This window comes from Pinus tabuliformis, chromosome 3_2 (assembly GCF_031772625.1).
Source record: "Pinus tabuliformis cultivar Carrire ecotype Pingquan chromosome 3_2, CPIR1, whole genome shotgun sequence".
Taxonomy (NCBI): domain Eukaryota; kingdom Viridiplantae; phylum Streptophyta; class Pinopsida; order Pinales; family Pinaceae; genus Pinus; species Pinus tabuliformis.
This window is the reverse complement of record NC_142302.1, coordinates 949,143,720-949,154,825: the sequence shown is the minus strand read 5'-3', so window position 1 is coordinate 949,154,825 and position 11,106 is coordinate 949,143,720. Positions and strand designations below refer to the sequence as shown.

Below are 11,106 nucleotides of genomic sequence, written 5' to 3'. Positions count from 1 at the left end.
TTATGGAAGATTTGATATGCATGATGTACTGTGTTATAAAATGGAAGTTATATGTTTTGTTTAATTACATATGTTTTCAAATGAACATGTTAGTTCCAAACCTAATGGATAAATGCTCATTATTTGAAACAATCCATGTGTTTTAATATACACATAATTTATGCATTTAGAAGGGAAAATAGCTGGTCCTGGAAGAAGACCATTCACCACTTACCCACTGAATACTGGCAATACTAATACTAACAAAATGGGTAAAAGAACCCAACTGGAAAATTAGGTAAAAGAACTCTAAATGTGAAACAAAACTGAAATATTGAACAAACATTATTATAATGCGAATAAGAAGCATATAAGGCATAAGGATAAAGGGTTTTGAATTAATCACTTATAGTATTTAAACCCCTTCGGACCACATTAGTTATAAACCCCTTCGGACCACATTAGTTTCCTTGGACCAGCCGATTAAAACCAACAGTGGGATTTGATTTCCCTTCTCAAATAGTGGGTGCTATTCGAGCTGCCTCGGTCCATGTGGCCATCTTTTCGCCGAGATACACGGAATCAACATGGTGTTTGAACGAGCTCCTCCTCATGCGGGAATCGGGGTATCCCATTATACCTGTATTCTACAAGGTCAATCCTGCGGCGCTGAGGTATGGTAAGGCGCTGCACGCACTCGAGATGAAGACGACCTCCGATCCTGAAACTGGTGTGACTCGCCCACGATATGACTCTGCCACCATTCAAAATTGGAGAAATGCTCTCTCCATTGTTGCAGATATAAGTGGGTTTGATCTGGAGGGCAAGTTTCATGGGTAAGACTTCCAACTTCTTTCAATGAATACAATATATAACATGTATACATGTATGATGGTTTGCCTCTGGTTTCAGTTATTTATATATAAATGTATGGTGCTTTGCCTTGGCTATGGTTTCAGTTATTTATATTTATGGTTTTTAATGAATAATTAGGGACGAGATTCGCATGTTAGATGAGGTCGTGGAATGTGTGCTGAAAAGGGTTAAAAAGAGAAAGTGGCATGTGGCCAAATATCCCACTGGTTTAGATGAGAAAGTCGAGGATTTCAAAAGAGAAGTATTGAAGCAGCATCAACACAGCGGAAAAGTACAGGTCCATGGGATAGTTGCCATGGGTGGAATGGGGAAGACAACGTTGGCTGTAGATTTTTTCAATAGGAAGAGTTCAGGTTACAATAAATCCTATTGTTTGTTAGATGTAAGAGAACACGCTAGGAAAAGCTCATTACATTCCTTGCAAAGTAAAGTTTTGACAGGATTAACTCAACAGGTTGTGAATATAGACAACACTCATCAAGGTACAGGGATGTTGCAAAGTTATCTTCAAGGTTGTCATGTCGTACTAATTTTAGATGACGTAGATCATGAGAATCAGCTAGATGCATTCGTACCAGTTAAAGATGTCTTGCGTTTTGATAGCTTAGTTTTAATTACATCTCGGAACAGAGAGGTCCTCAGAAAGTCAGGAGTAGAAGAGTCTTCCATTTATAAGTTAAAAGGCCTTTCTACAAAGCACTCGCGAGAGCTATTTTGCTCTTACACCTTCTGTAAGCCCTATCCCCTCCAAGGATTTGAACTTCTGGTAGATGAGTTTATAAAGGCATGCCAGGGATTCCCGTTGTCTTTAAAAGTGTTCGGGGCACTCCTATTAGGAAGAAATGACAATATATCTTTTTGGCGGGATACACTTTCCCGAGTACATCAACTGCCAGATGATATACAGAAGCAATTAAAAATCAGTTATGATGCACTCAATAAAAAGGAACAGGAAATGTTTTTAGATATTGCCTGCTTTTTCATAGGAGAGAAGCGGGATATCACCGTGGGAATATGGGACGATCCGTACTGGAAAGGCTCGCTGGCGTTTCAAAATCTAGAGAGCAAATGTTTGGTTGATGTGGACAGTGCTAATTATGCCGTAAGGCGTTCCCATTTGAAATGAATTGCCCCAGCCGCCACTGTGTTCTATTGTTGACTGTCGATGTATGGTGTTAGACGATTGAATGAACTGTGATTGTTGATCTAAAACTGTTCAACTGAACGGTGAAAGGTTAATGAGGAAGCGAAACTAAACGGTTAATGAGAAAGCGGAAGCGGGACGGACGCACCGCCAGCTTCGCAGCTGATAAGGAATTTGATCTTGTTGAAGCTCCGCATTTTTTAATAATTCTTTTGTGCCAATGGCCTGTGTATCATTGTTTGGAAGAGACGTGCACAGTAGCTCTTAGAATAATCATTCTGTTTGTGCCGTTGGGATACACCGTCGGAATATTTCCACCGACGAGGTGTGCTGCCCCTCACGCCAATTCTTTGTGCATAACAGGGAATTGCTCGTCAGCAGAGCCATATCTAGCTGCACATCACGTTTTGCTCGCCCACACAGCTGCAGTGGAGAAATATAGGGAGAAATATCAGGTCAGGAATCTTTTCACGCACTTACAATAACGCCAAATATTGTGAATATAGTTTGTCAAATTTGAATCAGAGCGGAGCATTTGTGTGCAGAAAATTCAAGGAGGATCTATAGGGTTAGTTATGAGCGCGCCGTGGTACGAACCCTTGGAAGATTCTCCAGAAGAGAGATCAGCTGTTGACAGAATTTTATCCTTCAATCTCCGATGGTGAGTGCCATGACTTTGAGTTATACCCTCGTCTGTGTAAAATTAATGTATCCCTTGTGATAGCAAAGGCTAATGGGAATAGATTGTGGTTTTTCTTAGAGATCATTAGGAATTTTCACGGTAGAATATGAATTTTGTCGAGCTTTCGAATCCTAATATGAATTATTTTTCAAATCCCATATGAATTTTGTAGAGATTTAGAATCCAAAAAAATTCCACCATCAGGACCAACCTGGACCAAATTCATATTCTATATTTTACTGTGGAAACGTCCACAAAAATTCATATTCTACCGTGGAAAATCCGAATGATCTCTCTCAAAAAGGCTAATGGGATTTCATATTAATTGTTGAAATTAATTTCTACACGGTTTGCAGGTTTTTGGATCCAATTGTTTTTGGAGATTATCCACAAGAAATGCGTGAAAGATTAGGATCGCGCTTACCCTCCATATCCTAGGAACTATCTGCGAAACTTCGGGGATCGTTCGACTATATGGGTATTAATCACTATACAACCTTATATGCAACAAGCACTCCTCCCCTTTCCCCTGACAACACGCAATATTTATATCCAGAATCCAGGGTTTATCTGACTGGAGAGCGCCACGGAGTCTCCATCGGAGAACGGGTATGAATATCCAGTCCTTGACCTCTTTAAAAGAAATTTGTGATTTTTGCAGTACAGTTTGGCCAATGGCTCATGCAATTCCTCCATTTTTATATGATTCCCAGACAGCGATGGATGGTTTGTTTGTGGTACCTCATGGAATTCAGAAAATCGTGGAGTATGTAAAAGAATTCTATGAAAACCCGATTATTATTATCACCGAGAACGGTAAAAAATTTATGTAAATATCTCAGAGGATTTGTTTTTCTATAAGAACTGAGCCAAAGGTTGTCAAACCCTAGTATGTACTTATCTTATCTCTCTGTTTTGCCTTCTAGGCTATCCAGAGTCTGAGGAATCCTCGTCGACTCTGCAAGAAAATCTAAACGATGTGAGGAGAATAAGGTTTCATGGAGATTGTTTGAGTTATCTTACTGCAGCAATCAAGTAAGATCAAATTTTCACGATTTTCATTATCTTGCTATTGGCCTTTACTGAATTTCATTTGTTTAACTGATTAAACTGATGACCATTTATGCGTGTGTTAACACAGAAATGGCTCAGATGTTCGAGGGTACTTTGTGTGGTCTCTTCTGGATAATTTTGAGTGGGCATTTGGGTATACCATTAGATTTGGTCTTTATCACGTGGATTTCATTTTTACGCCGTAAGGCGTTCCCATTTGAAATGAATATGGTGTTAGACGATTGAATGAACTGTGATCGTTGATCTAAAACTGTTCAACTGAACGGTGAAAGGTTAATGAGGAAGCGAAACTAAACGGTTAATGAGAAAGCGGAAGCTGGACGGACGCACTGCCAGCTTCGCAGTTGATAAGGAATTTGATCTTGTTGAAGCTCCACATTTTTTAATAATTCTTTTGTGCCAATGGCCTGTGTATCATTGTTTGGAAGAGACGTGCACAATAGCTCTTAGAATAATCATTCTGTTTGTGCCGTTGGGATACACCGTCGAAATATTTCCACCGACGAGGTGTGCTGCCCCTCACGCCAATTCTTTGTGCATAACAGGGAATTGCTCGTCAGCAGAGCCATATCTAGCTGCACATCACGTTTTGCTCGCCCACACAGCTGCAGTGAAGAAATATAGGGAGAAATATCAGGTCAGGAATCTTTTCACGCACTTACAATAACGCCAAATATTGTGAATATAGTTTGTCAAATTTGAATCAGAGCGGAGCATTTGTGTGCAGAAAATTCAAGGAGGATCTATAGGGTTAGTTATGAGCTCACCGTGGTACGAACCCTTGGAAGATTCTCCAGAAGAGAGATCAGCTGTTGACAGAATTTTATCCTTCAATCTCCGATGGTGAGTGCCATGACTTTGAGTTATACCCTCGTCTGTGTAAAATTAATGTATCCCTTGTGATAGCAAAGGCTAATGGGAATAGATTGTGGTTTTTTTAGAGATCATTAGGAATTTTCACAGTAAAATATGAATTTTGTCGAGCTTTTGAATCCTAATATGAATTATTTTTCAAATCCCATATGAATTTTGTAGAGATTTAGAATCCAAAAAAATTCCACCATCAGGACCAACCTGGACCAAATTCATATTCTATATTCTACTGTGGAAACGTCCACAAAAATTCATATTCTACCGTGGAAAATCCGAATGATCTCTCTCAAAAAGGCTAATGGGATTTCATATTAATTGTTGAAATTAATTTCTACACGGTTCGCAGGTTTTTGGATCCAATTGTTTTTGGAGATTATCCACAAGAAATGCGTGAAAGATTAGGATCGCGCTTACCCTCCATATCCTCGGAACTATCTGCGAAACTTCGGGGATCGTTCGACTATATGGGTATTAATCACTATACAACCTTATATGCAACAAGCACTCCTCCCCTTTCCCCCGACAACACGCAATATTTATATCCAGACTCTAGGGTTTATCTGACTGGAGAGCGCCACGGAGTCTCCATCGGAGAACGGGTATGAATATCCAGTCCTTGACCTCTTTAAAAAAAATTTGTGATTTTTGCAGTACAGTTTGGCCAATGGCTCATGCAATTCCTCCATTTTTATATGATTCCCAGACAGTGATGGATGGTTTGTTTGTGGTACCTCATGGAATTCAGAAAATCGTGGAGTATGTAAAAGAATTCTATGACAACCCGATTATTATTATCACAGAGAACTGTAAAAAATTTATGTAAATATCTCAGAGGATTTGTTTTTCTATAAGAACTGAGCCGAAGGTTGTCAAACCCTAGTATGTACTTATCTTATCTCTCTGTTTTGCCTTCTAGGCTATCCAGAGTCTGAGGAATCCTCGTCGACTCTGCAAGAAAATCTAAACGATGTGAGGAGAATAAGGTTTCATGGAGATTGTTTGAGTTATCTTACTGCAGCAATCAAGTAAGATCAAATTTTCACGATTTTCATTATCTTGCTATTGGCCTTTACTGAATTTCATTTGTTTAACTGATTAAACTGATGACCATTTATGCGTGTGTTAACACAGAAATGGCTCAGATGTTCGAGGGTACCTTGTGTGGTCTCTTCTAGATAATTTTGAGTGGGCATTTGGGTATACCATTAGTTTTGGTCTTTATCACATGGATTTCATTTCTGATCAAAAGAGGTATCCCAAGCTCTCGGCTCAATGGTTGAGGCAATTTCTTCAACACGACGATCAGGGAAGTGTTAGAAGCAGCAGCATTTAGACTGCGTTGTCTATTTGCTAATCAAAGCGCACACTTTCCTGCAACTCTACCCAAAATCCTGCAAGCAAATATGTTGTGTTTGGATCTATCCACCGTGACACACATTACAAAGAAATCATCGATCTATTCCAAAATGCAGAAAACCCCATTCAGATGTTCGAGGGAATTGCAGAGTAAGAACATTGAAAAAAAACAAAAAAGTTGCACGATATGCGACATGTGTCTATCTAAATCGTTGTACTATCCTATATCTTTTTAAAAATTACTATGCATATATTAAAGAGCTCATAATTACGCCGTAAGGCGTTCCCATTTGAAATGAATTGCCCCAGCCGCCACCGTGTTCTATTGTTGACCGTCGATTTATGGTGTTAGACGATTGAATGAACTGTGATAGTTGATCTAAAACTGTTCAACTGAACGGTGAACGGTTAATGAGGAAGCGAAACTAAACGGTTAATGAGAAAGCGGAAGCGGAACAGACACACCGCCAGCTTTGCAGCTGATAAGGAATTTGATCTTGTTGAAGCTCCGCATTTTTTAATAATTCTTTTGTGCCAATGGCCTGTGTATCACTGTTTGGAAGAGACGTGCACAGTAGCTCTTAGAATAATCATTGAATCACCCACCACTGTTGCCTAGCAGGCCCCCTGAGCTTCAGGAAGCTGGAGGCCTTTGAAGAGGGCTTGAGACTTCACTTGTTTGTTCATGAAAATACCAACCTGCCGTAATATCGACTCTCTTGATTTCATCTGAAGTCAATGAAGGCTCCCTGCCCCTGCCATTCCAGGTTTCTTTTAAAGGTGCCATCAAGGAAAAGGGTTGTTATACCTTGATCCAGCATCCAGGGTTTCACGTCTTAGAGAGACACATCTTGAGAAATAGGTGGATGGTCCATACTGTCTTCCCAAGCTTAATGCACTTTCCATTGCGTAGGATACTTGATAGGTGTTTCCAAAGGAAACGGGCCAAGGACTCGCAGAATGGCGAGACAGGGGATCCTTTTATCACCGACTTTGTTTGAAATAGTTATGGCGAAGTCCATATTTCCACCAGGCCGCTTTGTCGGACAAATATTTCAACAACAGTTTGGCTTCCATGGCTTGGTTAGATATCATTGGATCTCTTATTGCCAAGCCCCACTACTCTCAAATGGGGCTCGAACCATAATCCAATTGATTAAATTGAATATTTTGTTGTCCGCTGTCTCCTTTCTACAGGAACCACCTTATCTCTCTCCCAAGGATATAGGTAACCTACCGGTGCCAAGAGGGCTGAAATCAGGAAAAATGACAATACATCTTACCTGGATTATCATATTGATATTTACTGTGACTAGATTGATTCATTATCCTTTTGGCTGTACTTACCCATGGGTGTTATTTTGCTCTTATTACATTCCTGAAAGATTTGCCGAAGATCTCAAAGTGCTCTACTTTGTTTAATCCGTCTGTAATGATTGTTTTCCATGCTAGAAAAGGATATGATTTTTTGCTCCATTCAGTTTGCAAAAATATGCTTGAGCTATTTTGACATATTTAATGTTAATTTTAAGATATAGGAATGGTATTGGGTTTTTCCCTCATGGTACAGAAATGGAAAGAAGATGAAGTGGACAACAATAATTAGAATTATTCTTAGAAATTAGTTAATGGTTGGTATTGAAATAAAAATAGTTATTGTTTTAAAAAATGTGATTTTATAATAAATTAATAACAATGAAATAATAACTCTCTTGTTTATATTCAGCCTGTAGGCTATTCAATTCCATATCATTCCATTATTATTTACAACTCATTTAATTGTCAATCTCATGCTATGATATTGGCTTTATCCCCAATCCAACATGTACTGCAGATTTACCTTGATCTTCACTTGTGTTATTGTATGTTTTTGCAATTTCTTGGAAAGATTTAATGCATTTGGTCTTTTATCGACTCCTTTGTAATGGTGAGATTGTACTGTGTAATAACTGTTCTCCTGTAGCTTTCGTATTTTGGATATGGGGCATTATATCTCGAGAAACACAGATAGACTAACACTCTCTTTATTTTCCTGTAAATAAAACAGAGAGTTTCAGGTGCTTGAATCAGGGGCGGAACACTATAATGCTAAAGAGGTTCAAATTTGAAAATTGTTGAATGCCTTTCCTCCATAACAACCGAACAACTCTAGCATAACAAGTGAAACAACTCTTTAACAAAATGGAGAGGGGAGGTGCAATTAAAACAACTCTTTCAAAAAATGGAAGCTCTCTCAAATCGGGCAATGATGACTCCCAGGACTGCCTTTTGAGTTCTTTAATTTCCTTCGAACTCTCTTCTCCTTTTAGCAAACATTTCAAGGGCAAAGATAATTGCATTTCTAGCCTTCCCATTTTTTGTTCCTTTCTTGTGGTGGTTTTCCAAACAATTTCCACCATAAGTAGCGTTGTTGTGGATGAAGTTTACTATTTTCTTATAAATGACATTTTGCTCCTTCCTTTGAACGTTTCGAACAGCTTTAGGTACCATTGTTTCCTTTAGAAATGACGGTTCCATGTTTAATTTGTTGTTTCGTTATGATGTCCTCTCTTTAACCGTGGTAACCTACGTTGCGTTGTATTTGGTATAATGGTGTCTCCTAAAAATTGTACCTATCTCAGTTGTATCGACTCTGAAGGTCTGGGAAGTATTTGATTTGCTTGAAATTTCTGCTATATTTCAGTCTCACTCTCTCAAGCAACAATTGCCTTGAAAACAAGTTCGCAATTCTTTTGGCAGCTTTATACGGTTCAATTTACAATCCCCTGCCACACTTCTCAGAGTACCAAGATAATTTATATTGTTCTCTTTTTTGTTTTAACTCTCTTCTGTGTCTGTTGATGTATGACTAAATATAATAATATAGTTGAACTACTCATATTTTAATGTTCTCATGTAGTTTTTACTACACGATAGAGTTGAGGTCTCTCGGGTTTCCCCGTAATCTTACCCTTGGTAGTCTACCGACATCTTTGAGGTCTGTTCATAGGTTCCAACCAAATCATGTTACAAACCACACATGATCAGAGTGACATGTGGACTAGCTCAAGAGGAAACCAGAGCAAGGTACTTCCTAACTGTTATTCTACCCCGGATTCAGAGGAGCAGCCAGGATTTTATCCATAGTTTCTTTCCTTCCAACTTTAGATGGGATCTCACCTCAACCTTCTGCCTTGGTGGTCAATCAACATCTTTGACGCCTGTTCGGGGTTGTGCCAATTAGGTTACAGATCATACATAATCAGACCGAGTTATGGACCAGCTCTAGACAGATCAAGAGTATGGCGCCTTCCACCCATTAGGGGTAAATCAGCTCCAGACTGATCCAGAGTATGACACCTTCCACCTATTAGACTAGGCCATACATAATCAGAGCGAGTTATGGACCAGCTCTAGACAGATACTTTGCAGATCCAAAGTATGGCACCTTCCACCCATTAGGGGTAAACCAGCTCCAGACAGATCCAGAGTATGGCACCTTCCACCCATTAGGGGTAAACCAGCTCCAGACTGATCCAGAGTATGGCACCTTCCACCCATTAGGGGTAAACCAGCTCCAGACAGATCCAGAGTAAGTTGCACTGTTGGAGAGGTGAAAGGTGCTCCCATCTAATAGACAATAACCCAAGCTTAACGTAGAGCCCAAATTTTTGTTCCCGTTTCGATGCCTTGAGACGTGAAGATTCAAGAAATTTGATCGTTTTGATGCCTTGAGACATGAAGGAATTTGATCTTGTTGAAGCTCCGCATTTTTTAATAATTCTTTTGTGCCAATGGGCTGTGTATCACTGTTTGGAAGAGACGTGCACAGTAGCTCTTAGAATAATCATTGAATCACCCACCACTGTTGCCTAGCAGGCCCCTTGAGCTTCAGGAAGCTGGAGGCCTTTGAAGAGGGCTTGAGCCTTCACTTGTTTGTTCATGAAAATACCAACCTGCCGTAATATCGACTCTCTTGATTTCATCTGAAGTCAATGAAGGCTCCCTGCCCCTGCCATTCCAGGTTTCTTTTAAAGGTGCCATCAAGGAAAAGGGTTGTTATACCTTGATCCAGCATCCAGGGTTTCACGTCTTAGAGAGACACATCTTGAGAAATAGGTGGATGGTCCATACTGTCTTCCCAAGCTTAATGCACTTGCCATTGCGTGGGATACATGATAGGTGTTTCCAAAGGAAACGGGCCAAGGACTCGCAGAATGGCGAGACAGGGGATCCTTTTATCACCGACTTTGTTTGAAATAGTTATGGCGAAGTCCATCTTTCCACCAGGCCGTTTTGTCGGACAAATATTTCAACATCAGTTTGGCTTCCATGGCTTGGTTAGATATCATTGGATCTCTTATTGCCAAGCCCCACTACTCTCAAATGGGGCTCGAACCATAATCCAATTGATTAAATTGAATATTTTGTTGTCCGCTGTCTCCTTTCTACAGGAACCACCTTATCTCTCTCCCAAGGATATAGGTAACCTACCGGTGCCAAGAGGGCTGAAATCAGGAAAAGTGACAATACATCTTACCTAGATTATCATATTGATATTTACTGTGACTAGATTGATTCATTATCTTTTTGGCTGTACTTACCCATGGGTGTTATTTTGCAAATGCTACCTAAATGTGATGTACTTGTCATTAATATGCCTCTTTCTTACAAAACTAGGTGCGCCTTATCACAATTTCATAAATAATCTCTCCCATTATTCACTCAAACATCAATAGTACCTATATATTTTGTACAACTTGTGAACAAAAACCTCATTATTGTTTCTCTTGCCCTTTCCTTTTGGTTACAGTAGGGGAATGTTTAACAAGGAAGGTGTTCTCTACCAAGCCTAGCTTCTCTCTCAGAATCTTAACATTCCCTTTGCAAAGGGTTTCATTAGAATGACAACAACTCGCATTTAAAGCATTTCTCCACCCCTCCTAATTAGAAATACAATTTTGGGTTCTCTACTAATTTTCTCCACACCCATTTAATCTAACAATGGACATAGAGCATGTATATTTATACTTGTGTGTTGGAAATACCATTTTATACTTTAATGTTTATTATTTTTGTTTTATTATTATTACTTGAATTTCTTCTTAACAAGTGGTTGTGTTTCTTTTGGTTTTAGTGAAAG

At 39.3% G+C, this 11,106-nt stretch overlaps 3 protein-coding genes across 3 annotated transcripts; all 3 read left to right on the top strand.

The window, feature by feature from the left end:
• The first annotated feature begins 681 nt into the window (after positions 1-681).
• Positions 682-1,981, top strand: LOC149183782 (disease resistance protein RUN1-like). Its single transcript, XM_089415081.1, has 2 exons — positions 682-815; positions 973-1,981. Exons 1-2 carry the CDS (start codon positions 682-684, stop codon positions 1,979-1,981), a joined length of 1,143 nt encoding a protein of 380 aa, XP_089271207.1.
• Positions 1,982-2,267: 286 nt separating this feature from the next.
• On the top strand, positions 2,268-3,993 carry LOC149183781 (coniferin beta-glucosidase-like). Its single transcript, XM_089418801.1, has 6 exons — positions 2,268-2,454; positions 2,545-2,660; positions 3,038-3,290; positions 3,395-3,497; positions 3,608-3,716; positions 3,823-3,993. Exons 3-6 carry the CDS (start codon positions 3,156-3,158, stop codon positions 3,938-3,940), a joined length of 465 nt encoding a protein of 154 aa, XP_089274927.1. The 5' UTR covers positions 2,268-2,454; positions 2,545-2,660; positions 3,038-3,155; the 3' UTR covers positions 3,941-3,993.
• A 48-nt stretch (positions 3,994-4,041) lies between these two features.
• Positions 4,042-6,252, top strand: LOC149183780 (coniferin beta-glucosidase-like). The gene is made up of 6 exons (XM_089418800.1): positions 4,042-4,392; positions 4,483-4,598; positions 4,975-5,227; positions 5,332-5,434; positions 5,545-5,653; positions 5,760-6,252. Exons 1-6 carry the CDS (start codon positions 4,057-4,059, stop codon positions 5,959-5,961), a joined length of 1,119 nt encoding a protein of 372 aa, XP_089274926.1. The 5' UTR covers positions 4,042-4,056; the 3' UTR covers positions 5,962-6,252.
• Positions 6,253-11,106: the final 4,854 nt, after the last annotated feature.

Bases quoted from the DNA above. Each gene is read 5' to 3' on its own strand.
- LOC149183782 (XM_089415081.1), top strand. From the start codon at position 682: ATGAAGACGACCTCCGATCCTGAAACTGGTGTGACTCGCCCACGATAT. The intron at 816-972 runs GTAAGACTTCCA...ATGAATAATTAG, and splicing joins CTGGAGGGCAAGTTTCATGG to GGACGAGATTCGCATGTTAG.
- LOC149183781 (XM_089418801.1), top strand. From the start codon at position 3,156: ATGGGTATTAATCACTATACAACCTTATATGCAACAAGCACTCCTCCC. The intron at 3,291-3,394 runs GTATGAATATCC...TATGATTCCCAG, and splicing joins GAGTCTCCATCGGAGAACGG to ACAGCGATGGATGGTTTGTT. The intron at 3,498-3,607 runs GTAAAAAATTTA...TTTGCCTTCTAG, and splicing joins TATTATTATCACCGAGAACG to GCTATCCAGAGTCTGAGGAA.
- LOC149183780 (XM_089418800.1), top strand. From the start codon at position 4,057: ATGAGAAAGCGGAAGCTGGACGGACGCACTGCCAGCTTCGCAGTTGAT. The intron at 5,435-5,544 runs GTAAAAAATTTA...TTTGCCTTCTAG, and splicing joins TATTATTATCACAGAGAACT to GCTATCCAGAGTCTGAGGAA. The intron at 5,654-5,759 runs GTAAGATCAAAT...GTGTTAACACAG, and splicing joins TATCTTACTGCAGCAATCAA to AAATGGCTCAGATGTTCGAG.